We start from the raw sequence: 19611 nt of genomic DNA, 5'->3' as shown, positions 1-19611 counted from the left end.
GGCTGTATTAACCACTACTGAATGAGTCTGACAGTGCCCGTTTCGTAAGGAATACTTATGTTTTAGACTTACTGAAGTCTGTGTCTGAAATACGTATTTTAAACTGATATCTCCAACCAGAATGCCTGTGCTAAACGTGAGGTCAGAGGGTAGTGCTTACAAATTGCTTCTGTGAATGACTAAGTAGATAATAATTACACTATTCCAGTAGCTTCCCTGATATTACTCAGGGCTGTTTTACTCGGTTTCAGACAACCTTCAAATCTTTATTTTATACAAAGGAAGGAAAAAAGAAACGTCTTCAGTGTTTTTGTTTTTTTAAATTTATGTGGGAAAAAAAAAAGTGTAAATATGGTCTTAAAGCCCATCTAAGCAATTAAACATCAAAAAGCTCTGGGTGCCATTCACTACTTTATTTCAAATTCAGCGTAACCCATTTGCTGTGGTGAAATCAGTGTTCTTATTAACATCTCACCTCCTTTTGCGACAGAGCTGAACAGTTCTCAAGTGACAGCACAGCCCTAGGAAGCTTTCCCACATGTACCACGCTTAACAAGTAAGCAGGTATTTAGAAGTGTGCAGGCTTACCACAGCCATCAGTAAACTTCCCAGTGGTGTCGTATGATGAAAGATTCACTGTAACATATTCAGACATATGCAGTCCTAACCAAAAGGTCTTCAAGCTGTTTCTAATACAGAGGTAGCGTAATCACATTATGAAGAAGGATAGAAGAAATAGGCCTTGTGTGGCCTAGAGACATGCTTCCACACCGATGTCTTTTCTTCTGTGGTTCTGTAAGTAGAATTCACTAGTAGTAAAAATTGGCATGGTTCAAACTGTAAGGTGACTTATTGTAGGAAGTGCATGTAATACCTGCCAGAACTGAAGGAAACACTTAAATTCTTCCAAGATTAGCTTTCAGTTCAAGATCAGCAGCAACAGCAGGATCCAGAAGGCACGCCTTTGAAAACAAGGAACATGGAGAACTAGCTTGTGGCCAAAACAAAATTATACGCCGCCAATACAACACCAGTAAGGATGCCATTTTTTAGTGGAATCCTGATGTACTTTTCCAGCATCTTATCTAGGACTACTGGCAAAAGTGTTCACAACAGCCAACCTTGTGTTTCTTTTCTGACCTTGACTTATCCTCTCAAAGGCTTTTCACAACTAAAATCTTTTAAATGCTAAATTCAGCCAATTGCTTGCAAGCTCTGCTAAGCCTTTTCTATCAGTGGCTGCCCTGAGTAAGGAGTCACAGAAATTGCCAGCTGCTAGCTTAATATTTGCATAGATAACTCTCCATTTATTTGGACTGTGCACCCAGCTGGGCCCTGACGTGTTTTACTTGCAGAAGCAAATGATCTCTGTATGCAGAAATCAGAGCGTTTTAGCAGGACTGCAACCACGCTTCTGCACTCCCTGCAGTTAGCACAATCGTCTTGCCTTTACTTACAGGCATCACTAATGTAATTTAGTTTTCAGAAGCCATTATTAGTCTTTTTCCTCAGGCAGTAAATCTTCCTTCAATATTAGCACTTATTTAGAAAATACAATCTGATTTTTCCCCCTATGCACAAGTGTTAGTAACTCCTCAATCAATAAGAATATAATAAAAATGGTACAATTACTTGAGTAATTTGGGGAGTTCCATCCTCCACCTTACTAAGCTTTTTGCTGACTTCCATGGAATGTTTTGTTTGTCATTATGAATTGTTTGCTGAAGCAAGTGGGCAGACTGTATCCTTCAAGGCTCTTCAGTAGTTTTCAGTACAATTTTATTACTCTTTGTTTTCTTGCAGAGTTTTTAAAGAATATTATTTAAGCTAGAGCCTTTTGTAAAACAAAACAGTGAGTTTAAAGACACACATCCAAGGCATCACTCAGTCTCAGGAGATATAAATTTGGCTGCAAGGCTTTAGAGTCATAGAATCACCAAGATTGGAAAAGACCTCTCCCATCATCCAGTTCAATTGGCACCAATATTTCCCACTAAGTCACATTCCTCAGTACAACACTTCCTTGTACACCTCCAGGGATGGTAACTCCACCACCTCCCTGGGCAGCCCATTCCAGCACCTGACCGGCTTACCTTAGAATAGTATTTTTTAGCAGCAGCTTCATCTTTCTCTATGCCTCGGCCGAGATGGAGGCACCTAGCCAAGTAGAAAGCAGCCATAGCAATCCCTTTGGCTATATATGCAGGGAGACAATCAGTCAGCATTGCTAGCATCTCAACGTTGTCATTTTCTGTAGTCCTGTTGTAGAATTTACAGCATTAGGTTAGATAATGCTATTGTGGGCCACTCACTGCTGAACTACCACTGAATTACCAGAGCTGCTGCTATGCAGCGGCATATGCAGCAGTCAGGTGATTACAGAAGCTACTCACATGCAGATGATGACTAAGTTGTGGTTCAGGCTCAGAAAATGCATATACAGTATGCATCCCAATGAGCAGCAAGTGATGCAAAGCTAAAGCACAGTGGCGTGGCACCACCTGCAGCAGCTACCTCTAGGTCCCATCCCAGGCCGTGTTGCTTAGGGGGGTTACTGTGGGATCCCAACCACTAATAAGGCAGAAGATAGTGGGCAGAGATGACATGAAAAAAATAGAGGTTGTGGAGAGCATAACACCTCTAGGGGTTTAAAACAGGAGCTCAGCCCAGACTGTGGACAAGGAGACAGGAAGACAGGGCTCTACCTGAGATTGTAATTCAAGACTCGTTTGCTTCACAGCAACAGGAAGAGAAATTCATCTGTACCAAATAACTCAGAACCCTACTGACTTAATTTTGGTAGTGGTCTGCTATTCTCCCTTTAAGAATGAGGTCTTGCAAATCTCTTGATCTTGAGAAGACAAGTTTATGAACTTAATCACTTTCATTTAGGTAAGGCTGATTGCCTTATATGAAAATAATAAGAAATGAACCAAAATTAACTGACCTTTTGGCTATGGCAACAGCTGTTGAGAAGAATTTTCTATTGTAATAATATTCCACAAGGTGGCCTTGAGCATAGACGTTTCCTCTTTCTGCTGCTGCTTTCAAGCACTCCAGAGCAGCCTTAGTGTTGCGACGTATACCTTGTCCATAGAGATACATAACACCAAGCGCACCCTGTGATTCCAGGTTTCCGTTGCCACATGCTTCTGAGTGCCAGAAGAAGGCCTAAGCAAAAGGCACAACATTGTTTCCTGTTTATCTCAACGACTGATTTGCATTATTTAATTAGCTTTTGATATGATGATGTTATTCACTTTAGCTGGCTGTCTTGCGTACCGTTTCATTCAAACCCTTTACATCAACTAGTCAGTAAGAAGTGCTTATATGTAAAAGAAAGCAGAATCCCCAGAAGGCTTTTAAACCTGCATCATTTACTGAGAGCTGTCAACCAGTAACACCTGCTTGATTTGTGAAGGGCATCAAGGCTGGCAAAATTTTAATCCACTCTTTCTTTCTCTGTAATATTCCTATTAAATAGAAATAAGTCTCAGCTAGCAGTGTTAAGCCAGTCCAAAGGGAGGGGACTGACCATCTCTTCATATGGGCTTAAATGAAGGGTCAAATAAACCACCACAACCTTTCTGTGAAACCCAAAATTAGTTGGGACTCATGAAATATATACAGGGTGCGAGTGAGCTTTACCTTCTTCAGATCTCTGAGATCTGGCATGGAATAAAGCATCCCTAAAGTACTCTGGGCCTTTACGCTGGCTTCTGGATTCCCATGGTCAGCAGCAATAAGCCACAACCTGGGAAAATAGAAACAAAGGAAGCTCAACAGCAGCATCTCAGCATCTTCAGCTCATCAGGACAATCACTGTCAGCAATCACCTTTCAGCCTCTTCGGTTGAACACTGAGCGCCATACCCTTCATAATGCGCTCTGCCAAGATTGTATGCAGCCGCAAACCTCAAATGTCTCGCTTCTGGGGAATCAGAGTTGAGTATTTTCTTCATGTATTCCACTCCTTTTTCCTACAATTGAGGTGTTATAATCATTACATTTTGACTGCAAAACCTCCCTTTAAAAGTGTGGTCAGTGCACTGTGCGGAACCGTCTGGTAACTATTGGAACAAATGCTGCTTCTAAATGGCTGTTGTTCTATAATATACATTAATCTTTATTTCCCGGTGCACCCACAATAATTACTGGATGTTCAAAGCCAGGTTGGATGGTGCCCTGTGCAGCCTGGTCTGGTACCAGACATGGAAGTCAGTGTCCCTGCCTGTGTCAGGGGGTTTGCAGCTTGGTGATCCTTGGAGTCCCTTTTAACCAACCTAAGCTATTGTACGACTATGAATCTATGCCTTTACTTGGACACCTTGTAACTTCATCTCTCTTGCCTTTACTTCCAGAACGCCTGTTTTGGTGTGCTTGGTTTTGAGGATTTCTTCAGCCCCGATGCCTCCATTGATGATACTTTGTGAGCACCCGTACCTTCTAAACCAGTCACTTATTGATCTTAAATGATCAAGTTTACAAAGAAGCTCTTAGTAATTAAAAATCACGATTATAAGAAAAGTAAAAAATACAGCTCCGTTACTCACGGGGTCCTTATCAGTGCCTAGTCCATCGTAGTGCATTACACCAAGCTGATACAGCGCCTGAAAATCCGTATCCTTGATCTTTTCAAACTGTATTAATGCTTCTTCATACCTCCCCTGGGAAAGAAGGATGAAGAGAGTGCACCAAATGAGGAGTATTTGGTGTATAGCGAAACGAGCATTTTGCTAGCAAAAAAAGAACAAAACAAAACGTGACCTGGCAGAAAATGGAAAGAGAGTGAGTTACCAACTGCAACAACACTGGAAATGGTGGAAACACTTGGGACTTCCAACTAAGGGTTCAGTGTTTTCAGGTATACGTACAGAAAACCACCCAAATATTGGTATGCAAGTGAAGGAGAAACAGGTGCATGCAGGACAAGGGTTCTGCAATCCATCTCATCACCTCAGAGCAGCAGTGCACCGGCACAAGCATCTCCTGTTGCTTTTTAAGGTGTCGTTTAGCACCAAAACTGAATGGAGTTCGCTCGTAGCTACTTTTAAAAAGGAAAACCCCAACCTCTTCATAGTACTGCTGTCCTTGTAGAAAACACGCCCAGGGATCTCCATCTTCTGCTTTCCTCTCCAGCAAGGCAGCGTGGCTGTTGTCCTCTGCGCAGAGATAAGACACCTTGGTTTGTTCCCAAAAGAAGGAAACAGTAAGCAAAGAAAACAAAAGGCATCACAGAATCACAGAATGATCTGGGTTGGAAGGGACCTCAAGGATCATGAAGCTCCAACCCCCCTGCCTGGCAGGGCCACCAAACTTCCACAATTACTAGATCAAGTTGCCCAGGGCCCCATCCAACCTGGCCATGAACACCTCCAAGGTCGGGGCAAGATGAAAAGGAGCGCTGCGCAGCGCCGCAGGTGCAGGCGCCTGCATGAGGGCCGCACTGCCAGAGGCGGAAACAACACGGAGGAAGGGCCCTGGAAGACACAGCCGTGCCAGCCCTTCCATGAAGGAGCCCCCCGACCCCGTACCCAGCAGGCAGGCGGCCCCCCTGCCCGCGGCGTGGGGCAGGGCCTCGCTCTGCACTTCCATGGCGGCCCGCCCCGCCCCGAGCGCCGTTACCGCCCGCCCCGGCCGCCGACAGGGGGAAGGCGGGGCGCTCGGTGCTGCTCGTGGCACGGCGTTGGAACGAGGGAGGGGCTGGATGGTACCTTCAGGCTCCATTGGAGAACGTCTGTTCGTACAGCGATAAAAGCTAGCAGTCTGCAATGCCAGGTTCTCCTTGCACACCATTTCAGCAGTTCCGTAAATAAATCTGGTGTTGCATAAGTTGGAAGCAGATACGTATACATTGAAAGTTATGGTGCTGCTCCAAATGAGTGCTGTATAGAATGGCACACAGAAGGCTCCCCATGTTTTTTTTCCATGGTAAGGTATTCTCAGTGACACCCAGATGGAGGAGCTGACTAAGAGGGCAGTTTTCTTGTACCACAAACATATTCTGATGCTCTGATCACAGCAGACGTAGAACATTTATTTGTCCATATGTCAGGTCTGGGTCTCCTGGCTGACAAAAGAAATGCCTTGTAATCCCAGTCAAATTAGTGGGAATCCAAAGGCCGACAAGTTGACTGGACAATGAACACAATGGCTTGATGTACGCTGTCACATTGGCTCCTTCTGAGGAGGAGGAAAACTCATTTATTTTCACTTCTTACAGAAGATGGCTGTTTGGCTTTTTCCTACAGTATTTGTATTCATACAGCTATAAATAAATAAGCATAGGATAATTTAGTCCCTCACACCCTTTCTGTGTAACTGGGAACAAAAGTTAAAATTCAGTCCATACAGATTATTTTTTTTTCCTTAACCATCAACCAAAATACCATTATCAGCAGTGACAGCAGTGCATGATGGCTTTGAATAGACTTGTACTGTGAAATCTACCTGGCTCTACAGAACCTGAATGGTAAGAGTCCCTTTTATTTTCAGCAGGAAAGAATTTCATTAAATAAAAGGCTCAGACATTTAACTTCTAGAGCTTTTAAGCATAATAAAATTGTTATATAAACAAAGTTATCTTAGCCAAAAGGAAGGAAAGAGTAGCAGTTAGTTAATAATTGATAAAAAAATGCAGTTCACAGCAGATAACTCTCTTATTCTTTGAGATTTCATTAAAAAAAAAAACCAACAACAAATCTTGATTTAAATCTGGTATGTATCATTTCTATTTCCACTGGGTTTTGATCAGTTTATCTATTAGTCTGCTAGCTAACAAGACAGTTACTTCTAGGCCTGCTAGTACACTGGCTAAGCATGTTCTTGCATAAGATTGGGATTTAAATAGTTGTTGGTCGTTGAGGTAGGCACAGGTTATAATAGGCATCCTTGCTCCAGAAGTCCGGGCCCTTCCAACCACACCAGCCCTGGCCAGGAAGAAGAAAAGACATCATTTAAATCTGCTACGAGTTCCATTTTTCACATCCATTGTTAAATGAAGATCTATCTTACTAATTCTAATCTGTATGAATGATTTTCAAGTATCTCTAGAATGCAGTGACACACAGAATGGCCAATTCCTAGTTGACCATGCATTATTCAATAACATATATGCATTCACAGATGCACATGAAGTCTCACCTTTTCCAAAATAACATGCAGGTCTTCTCCTCCAGTGTAATGTGGGTCTAGAATCAGATATTTTATGTGCCCTGTAGTCTCATTCCATGCCACTCCCAGTATTGTGTGAGCCAAAACACCTCCACCTAACACAGGAGGAAAACAAACTGTTAACTTTTTTTCACCAAGACTGTTCGAAACTAAATTGTGTGGTTTTCTAGGCTCCCTTGAGAAGAGCATAATTTTAGTTCACTGAGGGTTTTGACCGTCTCTTGTAAACTGAATCAGTACTAATTGAAATGAAGTTCAGCAGAGGAAGGCCACAAACACTGACTCGCATTCTTCCACACTCAAGTACTCACCGATCATAACTGGAGTTCCTTCAGTCTTGAAATGATTAGCAAGTTCTCTTCCCTGCAAAGCGAGTTCAGAACCCTGGCTAGGTAAGAAATAGAATGCGAGATCTGTCATCCCCACAAGGCTTAGTATTTTAAATTATCCATCACATTCATTAACTGCACAGGTAGAATTTAGATTTTTTCTGTGTTAATCTCATGGGAAAATCTGAAAGAAAACATTCTTTATGCAACTGAAGGGATTCTGTCTGGGCTACTGAATTCACTGTAAGCCTCACTGCCACTGAAGCACCTGGAGTTGCTCAGGTTCTACCATGCTTCTGCTGTTTGCCTCTCATAGTGGGAACAGCCAGTAAACCCCGACGGCTCCCTTCAAGAGATTAAAAAAAAGCACCAGACTGTCTGTGAAGCTCTGTTTGCATAAAGAAAGAGTTACAGGTGCTAGCTGAAAGTAAGTCTGAGAGAAAAATGCAGCCTTTCTGAGCTGGTCAATGGCAGTGGATAGCATGACAAGTCTCCTCAGCACGCTAGCGAGGCTGGCATTTCACAATCCTGTAAAACATTGGTGCTCCCTGGCAGCAGAACAGTTTTGAATAGAATTTTCATACAGGCTGGGTTAGTGTGCATTCTCTATTCCATTATTTCATTTATCACAGAGTGCTCAGAGATTTGTTCTGCTTACCGCTGTCCAAGTGGTAGAAATCCAGTCATTTTATTGCCAGTAAATACTGAACGTCATTCTTTTTCTCCTAAATGTATTCATAGGGTTCTTTATTGCACATAAAAGTGTCAGATTGTCAGAAGGGAAATAAATCCCTTGTGTTAATGTCACACAGATCCAGGGAGGGGGCACAATTTCCAGGCTGCTCTGCAATGTGCCTCAATCCTGCACTTGGATGGGGTAATAATTTACTGTCAGTGTGTGCCTCGTGATTGACAGACTATGTTCCTGTTGTTCCAAAAACTGTTTGCAGAAGGAAGGGAAACAGGCTGAATTTTTGCACATCAGCTAATGCAGACAGTTAAACAATTTAAGGAAAATGTCTTCCATAATTACCAAAGTACTGAAAATATATGGATTCTTACCTGACAAATAATATTTTTGATGTTATTCCAAAGAGTTGATTCAAGACAAGCTGCACCTCAATTGAGCCAATCCATTGCCGTGACCCAACAAATGCTGCAGGTTTGTCTCCGGCATCAACCAGGGCCTTTGCAACGTTAACACAAAGAAGTAAAACAAAACTCAACAACATAGTGTAGATTATTCCACCATTTTTTTTGAGTGTGAAAGAAACAAGTGTATAAATACAGATGTTATGACCTTGCCTGTCAAAAGCAAACAGACAGTTATTGAATTCATTCACTGTGGTTTTAGTTTTGGGAATGTCACTTGGATGGTGATACAACAGTGCCAGTAAGAAGAGAACATGGAGCTGGGCTCAGACTTCAGTCTGAGATGCTGTGCTGTGTAATATTGGAGCATGCCATTTGCACTGGATTCAAGGCACCTCAGAAAAGGATCCATAAAACAGGAGCCTGAGGAAGAGGCCCCCAAAATAAATCAATGCATAGCATCTGGGAACCAAATCAGCAATCACAGCCAACAGAAGTCTGTTTTAAAACTGATTTTATATGACAGATTACATCCTTTGTTCTCTTTTATTTGGCAAAAATAGTGAAAAGATTACAGAGCTTCTGGCAGAACATTAATCCAAGGAAATACTTTGAAAACTATTTTAATGAAGCTTATTTTTACACAAACATTTGGAGAAAGAAATGCGAAGTCTCAAATGTCTTGTGTATGGGAATCGTTAGGTCCCAGCCTGAAACAGTGATTGAGCACCAGGTGTGGAGGTGTGGGTAATCCAGGGAGCACCTGAGCAACTGAGGCAGACCCTGGGTCCACCCCTCCTCACAATCATTTAAGGGTTATCAGCCACAAGAGCAGTATCTCTATTTGGTCATTATGTTCTTCTTGAGATTCTGTCAGCCTTTGGAAGGAGGTAAGTTGCTTCCTCCTATATTGCTTTCTAAACTAAATCCTGACCATACCTTTATAAGCATGTTCCCATCCTGGTAGATGGCATTATTGCACCTTCTGTTGCTGAACAATTTGCCATTTAAGAGTAATCTTTACAAACTTTTCTAGGTAAGCAAATAAGTATAAAAGAATTGATTTGCATGAGCATTCTGTACCTGTTGAATTTCTTTATGTGTTGGTATAGGTGCATCAGTGTAACCTTGCTGCTTGAACCAAGAACAGATGGTCTGCAGAGACCGATAAGCGCAACCCCAGCCGCTGTCATCAATCCGATCTTGCATATAGTGGTGATAACTATATATGCCATGTACTAAAGCAACCTGCACAGAGACAGATAATGGAAATGAATCTGATCATGCTAAGATCAAATAAAGTGTATATGACTGTCACTTTATTCACACATGACTGCTCCTCTTTTGCATACTAAAAATCTCTATTCATAGTTTTATTTCCTTGTGTTGCTTTAGAGATACTTTTAAAATACATACTAAAAATGTGAGGTATCTTCTAAAATGGTGTATGTTATTTTATAAGACAGTGCAGTTTGGGCAGGAGGGGGAATAGAGGAATATGATATACTAAAACAATGCTATTTTGTGTGGAGAAACTACTTCACTTAGGAGACCTGGTTAAATAACATCATATAGATTATCAAAAAAGGTACAGAAATGAATTTGCTTCTTTAAATGGCAAATTGCAAATGAAATAAAACACCTTTAAGAAGTTACATCTTGATTGAAACTTACCACACCAGACTCAGGACCAGGTGAATTAAGATGTACATGTGGATTTCTGAGATAGCCATCTTTATATGGTTCATCTGGAAAATGGTAAGCATTTGCTCTCTTGAAATACGGTCTGTCACACGGCAGGTTGAACAACCCATGCAATTCCTACATGCCAATTAGAATAAAAGTAAAGAGTACTACTCAAATTACATTGGTTTTGTCTCTATTATTAATTATAATCTTAACAGAACAGCTTAGTGAATGTCATTAGGTTGATATCCAGCATGTATGTTTAGTGCTAGACCTTGCCTCTAAGGAAGCTGATGGAGGTTCACATCCCCTGTTATTTCACATGGTTTTGCTTACACATTGCTTGCCTCTGCAGACCCATTCAAGATATCATGAGTAACAAATATCAAAGTGTGATAAAATAGACTATAACACAAACAAGTTATATATTTTTCTCTGTAGTAGTATAGATATATACAGTGAATTATAGTTTTAACTAGTAGTATTGAAGACACAAAAATGGCATGCTATGACAAATTAAAGATACAGAGCTTATGGTTCAAGCTGATTCAGTCCATTTTTATGTTGCAAGCAGAGCTTAGATTTTAACTACATCCAGAGATGTACCGTCAGGTTATCTTAGTATTTGTTGTATGCTGGCTAAATGAAAACACTTTACCTTTCTGTAACTTTCCAGTTGATCATCTGAAATACCTGTAGGGTATGAAATTGTTACAAGGTGATTTTTTCCTGGTAACATGAAATGAAACTGTTCTGGTACCACAATTGATGTTCCCTTCATGTATTTCATGATGCATCTTTCCATATCAGTTAATTGCTTGTGAATTGCTTTCACCAGGAGATTTTGCACCCTGTGAATTATAAGGGACAGTACTTAACTAGCAGAGCAGTAGTGGTAGATCACTTTCATTTCTCTGTTAAACAGTACTCATGCATACTTGCACCTGCTCTGAACTTCTCACTCCTTCAATCCACTCCCACAGAGAAGGATGAGACTTCAGTGTGCTTTGCTCAAAGCACAACACTGTTCAGAGGGGCTGCATCTTTAGTGATTCTGCCCTTTGAAGTGCTGGTACCCCACCCTAGTCTGCTGGTGGGAACACAACCATTATCATGCAAGTTAAGTATGACTCTGTCTCGTGTGGATGTATATATACACATACGTACGCACACTTCATACATCAAACAGAACCAAATCCTATGGGAAAAACAAGGAAAGAATACAAAGACTGCATTTCCCACCTCTACCTATCCCTCAGTGTTATTTTGATAATACAGTTACCAGATGTACTCTTTTATACACACTGGCTTGTAAGAATGACAAGGATTTTTACATTGTTTTCCTTTCTTAATTCCTTGCTAAGCAATAGCTCTCAGTTATCCCATCTACCAGACACTGATTAACTGAATTTTTTATAGGCAGCAAAAAGATTGTCTCATGATTATTAACACTTAAGAAGTGTCTACAGGAATTGTTATTACTTACACAAATTTCAGCACAAGAATACTGCATGCTAGTTTATTACATTGATACATGATAATGATAGCTTTCCTTTACAAGAAAAATGAAGTGGAAAATGAATTAGGGGAAAAAATTACAAGTTGAGGATAATACTTACTTTCCCCACGTTTCTTCTGGAGAAACAGCTACAACAACATCAACCGGCAATGTCATATTAATGTAGTGGTGCTCCTTATTTTCTCTTTCGATGACTGGAGCCAAAGCATCTAATGAAGACGTCATCTCTAACATGAGGTCAGTATTGATTACTTGCTGCTGCACAGAATAAAGACACCAACAGTGTATCTCCAGCAATCCATTCTCCAAGAGAACAAAAGGAAAGCTCTACAGAGTTTGATGTATAGTCCGGTAATGAAATAACTGGGTTAAAGACTAAAACTTCTATGTACTGATCTGCATTCATGCAGAACCTTAACAGCTTAAGGGTTTTTTTTCATAAGTTATTTAAATGTGTCCTTTTGCATAGGTAAGGGTAGGAAGGGCAGATTAATGACTTCTAAGTGATAGGTGGTCAGACAGAAATTATTAGTGTGGTGAGTCACGTACCGTGTCTTGTAGCTTTTTATCCTTTTTTTTGCCAAGCTTTCGTCGGGTCTCATCATCTTGATCAAAGCTGAAGTATCAACAGAAAGAGCAACTTCTAGAATATGCAATGATTCCATTATAAAATCATCTTTTCTTTTTAAATATACTCACTGTATAAATTGTTTTATCTCCTTACAAGCAGAATCATCAGTCAGCTCTGGAACACTGCTGATCCCATTGTTGGGCCACACGTAGACTGAACTGTGGCAGATTCTTAATACAAGGACATCTGAGGACAGCTTGTTTGCAAGATCACTGAAGACGTATTTTAATGCACTCTTTGCTGATGCTTCTGAAACACATAAAGTATAAAATTCAGTTTAAAGATTCTCTCATTTCTGTGATGTCTGCTGGACAAGCTTTTTTAATTGATGTTTTGCTAATGAACGTAAACACAAGTGCTATTATAACCAAAAAAATAACTATGAGAACAAAAAGTAAGATTTCACTCAGGTCTGCCTCAACAAAAGCATACTGTTTTCCTCGGCTTCCAGTAACAACCTACACTGTCATAGATTCTCCCATCAGTAATTCTTAACCCAGCCTAAAGCTTCAGGCTTCTGTGGACAGAAAAGCAGAGAGGATGGCTTTGATCCATTGGCCTCTGGGTTATGGGCCCAGCAAGCTTTTAATGTGTGTAATGCTCAATTGTATTTCTTCAACTTGTTAACTTAGAAGGCGGTAGTGGCCAAATCTACACTCAAAGTCCTTAAAAGCTAAATTATTAGGGAAAAAAACAAACCAAACTTGTGCCTGGATACAGCCAAGGTCAGGCAGGAGGGGCTCTGAGAGCCTGATGGAGCTGTAGGTGTCCACATTCAGTGCATGGAGTGGGGCCACGTGGCCTTTAGGGGGGTCCCTTCCAACTCAGGTTATTCTATGATGTAGTAATATGCCCAGAAAACAATCAATTTAATACATTTTTAAAATCTCTGATAGCCTTACAGACGCACCATCGGTAGTCGCTAGCTGAAATGCCAAATCCAAGCCGCCTCTTATTCTGAAGAGTATATCCATAGCTTCCAGGATTACCTAGGGAGGAAGAAAAAGCAGTCATTATTCCAACACGCTTTCTCTCAGGCTGAACTTGACTTCCAACGCCACGGTACAGCCGGACTTACCACGTCCGGCATCGCCGCAGCAGGGGCCGAGCCCGGCCGCTTCTCTGTGCGCACGCGCGGTCCGCCCCGCAGGAAGGGCCGTACCAATGTAGGAGGCGGGGAGGAGGTGGGATGTTTAATTTGGATAATTATTAGAAATAAACACTAAAAAATTATCAGAGGAGGGTTTGCAACTTTTTGTCACTGCCCATGGAAGTAAATGCCAGACGTACCCCTGACCGATTCTGCACGGCAGCAGCAGAATGTTTCTACATCCTTTAACAGGCAGCGCCTTGAGAGGAATTAAATCAATGACTGAATTTGCTGTGATTCAAAAAAGTAAAATAACATCACAGAAATGCAAATAACATCACAGAAATGCTACTTCTGACTTTCCATATGTTAATCAGTCACCAGGTGTGGCTGCAGAACGTGCACATCAACTGCAGAGGGCGCGACAGCACTGGCCAATTGCTTCTGAATTCGTTGTTATTTGATGGCCTTAGTTCTGATTTGGAGCAAAATCTTGATTTCTTGTTTAGGAATTCACGTCTATAGAATGTATAAAGACCACTTAATTTTATACATGTGCCGTTCTGTGAAGCACCTGCTCGAGAGAGGGCAAGAGCTTCATCTTTTCAATCCCCTTCAGCAAAGAAAAACAGGAGCACCTGCACTTTGCCACAGCATATTTATGAATTAAATGCGGGTTACAAATAATTGTAATTTTCTCTGAAATATCTAAGGAATTGCTTGTGCATCCAGAAACAAATATTATTCTGCAAATCTTAGATGTATGTTGTGTTGAGAGGAATAGATGTTTGTACAAAATCTCCTTAAAACATGACATTATCTTTGTTGTTTTTAGTTACAGGGCTATCGTAGAGTCATTATTGCTGGTCTGGCTGCAATTCTTCTTCCCTATGGCTTGGCTCTTTTCTCTCCTTCATGTTCTATTTTAAAGTCAGACAGTATTCCTCAGGTGGTCACGGAAGTTAAATTATTGCTGGTAGTCAGATATGCTTTTCTATGAGGTGATATTATTAGGAAGCTGAGAGACCATCATTGTTCTGCAGGGGGCTGATGGGAAATGCATACGGTGCTTTGCAGAGAATAATAATAAGTTTCAGAGATCTGATGCTGGTTTTTGTTCCTGAAAGTCAGTTTTACTACCAGCTTCAGCAAGAGTAAGAGTAGGTCCTTTGTTACTTTGTCAGTGCTTGTCCACTTAAGCCAGTTTATATGCTGAGAAACAAACTGAGTTGACTTCTGACCTGCAGTAGAGAGTTGCTGTGGTTAAAGCCAAGCACAACTTTGCATCCAAAGGTGTGAATTCCGTATTTTGCATTCTCTGAGTTCAGAACATCACTGTGAGTTACAGGAAAATGCCCAATAGATGCATATACCTTAATTACTGTGGCAAGAAGATTGGTATAGGCCAATAAAATTTCAAGGTGGGAGAAAATCTTTTATCATCAGGTGACTGGAGTGCTAAACCTATATTGAAAGCAAAGCTCTTGTTTGAGTTACGTTATCATAGCAACCTAGTGTGGGTTTCTGTTATGAAAAAGCAGGTTGTTGAAGTTGATAGCTAGTTGATAATGTGTTGTAACGTCTTTGATTTCTGTTATTGAAGATAATGGTATTTCTCTATTTTTGGGGAAATATGTGATCGACTAAAAACCGCATTTTGCAGTGGGCACCACGATTAGTGTTTTCTAGGTTCTGTTTCTATACTGTATTAGATTTTCCATTGGTACTGAAGAGTCATTTCTTTCAGTGCCATCAGAGGGCTGTGTTTTTTGCTGTTACGAGGGAAAGCAGAGTTTTCTGGCAAATAGGGTATTGGCAGTTTGCACCTTTTAACTACATTCTATCAGCCTATGTACTTTGTCCTGGTGCTCAGAGCTTTTCTTTTTCCTACGAGATCACAGCAGCTGCAGAACTCATGGGCTGTGTGGTGTAATAATTGCTAGGGTGAAATGAAAGGCAGTGGTGACCCTTGCTAGCAAGTTACAGCCGTGACACAAAGCTCAAGTGGGCCTGTTCAGCTTCTGCTCTTATGCTTTTGTTGGCTGTTATGTGAAGAAATCCAAATGTCTGGCTGAAATGATGTCTTGCCTTAAAGTCTAACTGTGCATAGTCAAGTGTTTCTGAGCTGTTCTCATTAGCTGAACCTGTGGTTCATGCTGAAGATGACCAGATTGGTTGGGCTGAGCCATATGGATCCTGATGGCTGTGTTGTTGAAACAATGAGAAAAAGGGCTGTTGGAAATATCCCCCTCTGCTCTGCCTTTTCTCAAGTTTGAAGGATTGTTGATGATGTCTTTCTCCTTCCTTTGCTCCTGGTGTTCTGGGGCGGTGGTGGCTGAGGGAAGGAAGAGAGGTTTTGTTCAGTGTTGAAAATCTTTGGTGTTTTGTTTCTGTTAATGTTAAATTAAGATGCAGTTGAAATTGTAAACGTGGAGCAATGTTCTATTAGTGTAATTCACTTTGCAGATCTGCAACTTTTGCTACATTTCTGCAAAGCAATAAAACAAACATTTTTTATATTAGATACCGCATTCAACTTATAATTGTTATATATAATGGTTTTGTTCAGCTTAACGTGAGAATGAGTACAGTTGCTTTGAGGGCGTTTCATTCCATTCCTGTTTTGCTTTTCTCCTGCTGTGTGTGTTGCAGCCCTTCTCATTGTGAAGAAAATGGACTTGATAATTTTTTTCCCTACTGCTATTAACTCTGTGTTCTGCCACAGTGGCATAAAACTATGATGTTTCAGTGGTGTTTTAGAAAACTATGCGGAATATGAAAAAATTGAGAGCCAGGCCTGACATTTTTTCCTTTTGAGTGACTAGAAGGGCTACATGAATATATTCTGTGCTATATATCAAGCACTTAGAAAATGAACATTCTAATAGAGGGAAGGGAATAATAGAGGCAGGGAAAGGAAATATTATCACTGAACTTCCTGTTAGGAAGAGCTTGGTTAGAGGAGAGGTCTTTCCTCTATTCCACACAGATACAACAAGCACAATGATGTCTCAAACCAGCTTTTGCCCTAGTTTGATACTTATAATGTTTATTTATAGGGTTAAAAGAAAAGCTGATACCTGGCCAGTTTTCATTCTAGTCTAATCGCTGCCAGGACTATGGCACAAAGAAAAAAACACATTTTAACACAAAAAAAATATTTATAAGTGTGTCATTATTTGAAGGTATTGCATTTAACTGAACCTCATTTGTAACTGTAAAGGCTTTTTATTTATTTATTTTGACAAAGATGATGAAAGGAAGTAAAATATTGGTGGTACTTTCTAAATGGATGCAATTGTAATTATAAGGCTATTCTCAGCTATTTTTTAATCAAACCAGTGTTACCGCAATCTGTAAAACTCCTCAGGCTTTTGCTGCTTGAAAATCTCCAGTTGTGTGTCTGGAGCTTTCAGTATTTCTTGATGTTATCTTCTCCCCTTCTAACTTTCTCTGTATGTTCTAATTTTGAAAGTGAGGGGGAAAAAGTGTTTGGAAATGAGCATTTAAGGTTAAGAAGTGTCAACGAACTGTGTGATCACAAAAGTTCATTAACTGTCAAGGGAGGCAAACAGATTTGGTTAATAGTGTGCCAGAAGAAACAAAATACTACATCTAAAATTCAGCAGTTAGAGGTGTGCACATCCCAAATTGTGAGTTTCTTGTAGTAATACATTTATTTCTGTGAACAGGCAGTAAAGTGAAGTAATAGGATTTAGGAGCAGTTATTGCTCAGTGATGGGAGAACATAATAGATCTGTTATAATTAATAACAAAAGGCCCAGTACCTGAATAATCTAAGTTGGATGTGACGAAATCTATTAAATCAGCAAGTGTATGAGAGTTGAGAATGAGAGGGAAACATTGGTTTTCTTACAGTTATTTTATGTCTCACCTGAGACATATAAACATTGCTGTTCAAACAGTACCCCAACTCCTCTGTAAGCACTGCATCTGCTAATCTCTATTATTTTATTAAATCCTAATGTAAACATCAGTTAAAAACCTCCATTCTGACTCATTTAATTGCGTTTCACAGTTAATTGATCTGAATTAACAGCAGGAGATGTCATATCACTCCTATATTTTTAACAGAACTGTGAATGTAATTCAGTGACTAGTTTGGCAACGAAGGGAATCTGCTATTTGTGATTCATCAGTCTGGGAGATGACTCAGGGCACACATGTTAATGAAGCGCTATTACTTTAGGCCTCTGACACTTGTGATGATGTTAAGTAATTGATCATTAGCTTCTGTTTATCAAATACTTGAGCTGATGGAAATTTTTCATCTTCACCTGCAAGAAGAGCTTTTAAAATTCTTTCTTGGAAGATTTTTCTGCTACTATCTTTGGGGGATAGAATGGAAAATACTTTAACAAATGCATAGTAAACAAATCATATGAATCCTGAAACTGAAGGACTGCAGGTCAACTTGTTTGTAGTATTCAGTTTCCATTTAGCACACTCAACAATAAATACACAGTAATTAGTTACTTTAGAGACTGTTTGCTTGTCATGTATCGTATAGCAGCTTCTGTTTTAGTGGGTGTTTGTGTTAAGTCTGGATTTGTAGTGAATTAGAATATTTGCCCACACTATCCATTCCTGACTTCACTGCATTCACTATCTGTGTGTGTACCCAGCATTGGGTACTGCCCATTTTCTGTATGTGAAAGAGCTGTATCTAGGGCAACAAGTATCCTGCTCTATTCATATGAAAGACTTGAGTCTCCTAAAAGAAGCAGAGCTCTATAGAAGATTCACGGTAGTTCTAGACTTGAAAATGTTTCGTGATTCATCTATGAGTGAATGAATTCTGTAATTTGAAAACAAATAAAAAACTAAATGAAAGTTGTAAGCTCTGTGCTTCACCCGCTTGTAATGTGCATTAGTGGGAGTGTTTGCTTATTAGCTGACTGAATATCACAAATGTTGATGCTGAAAGAGTGTTATCAGAGGCCAGTTGTTCAATCAACCTCCTAGGGAGAGCAGATATGTTTCCTTTAAATGACTTGATTTGCACAGTTCTGATATGTAATCTATATGCCTTCTGCTAAGAGACAAATGAGAAGCAAAATGGGGAGAGATGAAAATCAGTTTGGGGTAGAGAGCAAGTTGAATTGCAGGGGAAGGTAGTAGCATTTCTGCTAAGTTGTACTTCTGACTTCATATAGAAAGCAGCTCAGCTAGGAATGCTGTGTCTATTAGGGAGCTATTTGGGTTTGTTTTTTTTTAGTATTTCACAGGTCAAAATCAAAGAGCTTTTTCACTTTTGTCAGTGGTTTACTGCAGCGCTTGTGATTATGGGTGTATTGGATTTATTTTTGGATGCCGGTATCCAAGCAAGTGTTAAGATGCCAGTGTTAGCATTGGCCATATTGAAAGGGAAACTGTATGTTTTGTTTTGCTTGTTTTTCTTTTTTTTCTTTCTCCTGTTCCCCCTTCTGTGCAGATTTGCTTAAATGAAAAACTGAAAAGTATAACATCAAATTGTGATTCATAAATACTGCTTCAGGCAGGTAAGCCAATCAATAGCAAAGTTTTGCTGGTAAAAATTCTTTGTGGGAATGATTTCACCTCCACAGAGAAGCATATGTGGATATCAGACTAAGAGCTGTGCTGATTGCCTGCAACAGTGTGCTGCTGCCCATGAAGAACAGCTGTAGTCTGAAGCCTGCCAATTTCCTTGGTATCCTGATGTACAGTTTTCTGCTACAAGCTATTAATCACGGTTTCTGTGGGATATATAAATTACTGGTGGCCGTTGTTATGATTTTGACTGTGATCTTTAGGCAAAAGAAGCCTGAATTTGGTGCAAGCCAATTGGCACATGGAATGGGTAGATCCCCAGATATTGAAGTGTTCATGGTATGTGGGATAGTGGTAATACAGGGTAGCTTTTGCTGTATGTGGCTTTTCAAAGGAAATGGCAGAACAGACACGCTTGGGAGAATGGAGTATCCATCAGGCCTTGCTAAAGTCATGGCATTTGCATATCAGCTCCAAGGTTCCCAGATGCTCAGAGCTAATGGTAAATTAATTGTGTAGAAAAGCATTCTTTAAAGCAGGGATTAATCCACATGCTTCCT

At 40.3% G+C, this 19611-nt stretch overlaps 2 protein-coding genes across 7 annotated transcripts; both read right to left on the bottom strand.

Moving 5' to 3' along the window:
• Nucleotides 1-398: 398 nt before the first annotated feature.
• Nucleotides 399-6035, bottom strand: LRP2BP (LRP2 binding protein). Of its 5 annotated transcripts, none has more exons than XM_015861397.3 (9): nucleotides 5714-6035; nucleotides 5070-5161; nucleotides 4553-4735; nucleotides 3837-3979; nucleotides 3649-3754; nucleotides 2948-3171; nucleotides 2094-2259; nucleotides 875-962; nucleotides 399-793 (listed from the first exon to the last, which is right to left on the bottom strand). In XM_015861397.3, the coding sequence occupies exons 1-8, from the start codon at nucleotides 6033-6035 to the stop codon at nucleotides 897-899; spliced, it is 1302 nt and encodes a 433-aa protein (XP_015716883.2). In that variant the 3' UTR covers nucleotides 399-793; nucleotides 875-896. The 5 variants fall into 5 exon arrangements, with proteins under 5 accessions (XP_015716883.2, XP_015716884.2, XP_085402796.1 ...); XM_015861398.3 differs by having other exon boundaries at nucleotides 4553-4666; XM_085546670.1 differs by lacking the exon at nucleotides 5714-6035 and adding an exon at nucleotides 5534-5619 and having other exon boundaries at nucleotides 4553-4766; nucleotides 4874-5161.
• Nucleotides 6036-6167: 132 nt separating this feature from the next.
• Nucleotides 6168-13555, bottom strand: UFSP2 (UFM1 specific peptidase 2). 2 transcript variants are annotated; one of them, XM_085546664.1, is made up of 12 exons: nucleotides 13508-13555; nucleotides 13340-13418; nucleotides 12498-12678; nucleotides 12348-12414; nucleotides 11899-12056; nucleotides 10938-11130; nucleotides 10268-10414; nucleotides 9677-9841; nucleotides 8564-8688; nucleotides 7484-7560; nucleotides 7143-7267; nucleotides 6168-6928 (listed from the first exon to the last, which is right to left on the bottom strand). In XM_085546664.1, the coding sequence occupies exons 1-12, from the start codon at nucleotides 13517-13519 to the stop codon at nucleotides 6842-6844; spliced, it is 1416 nt and encodes a 471-aa protein (XP_085402790.1). In that variant the 5' UTR covers nucleotides 13520-13555; the 3' UTR covers nucleotides 6168-6841. The 2 variants fall into 2 exon arrangements, with proteins under 2 accessions (XP_085402790.1, XP_015716882.2); XM_015861396.3 differs by having other exon boundaries at nucleotides 11899-12053.
• Between the last annotated feature and the right edge of the window lie 6056 nt (nucleotides 13556-19611).

This window comes from Coturnix japonica, chromosome 4 (genome assembly GCF_054131305.1).
Source record: "Coturnix japonica strain WE chromosome 4, WE-NBRP24, whole genome shotgun sequence".
Classification (NCBI taxonomy): Eukaryota; Metazoa; Chordata; class Aves; order Galliformes; family Phasianidae; genus Coturnix; species Coturnix japonica.
The sequence above is the reverse complement of the archived record's forward strand: the minus strand, read 5'-3'. Positions and strand labels throughout refer to the sequence as shown.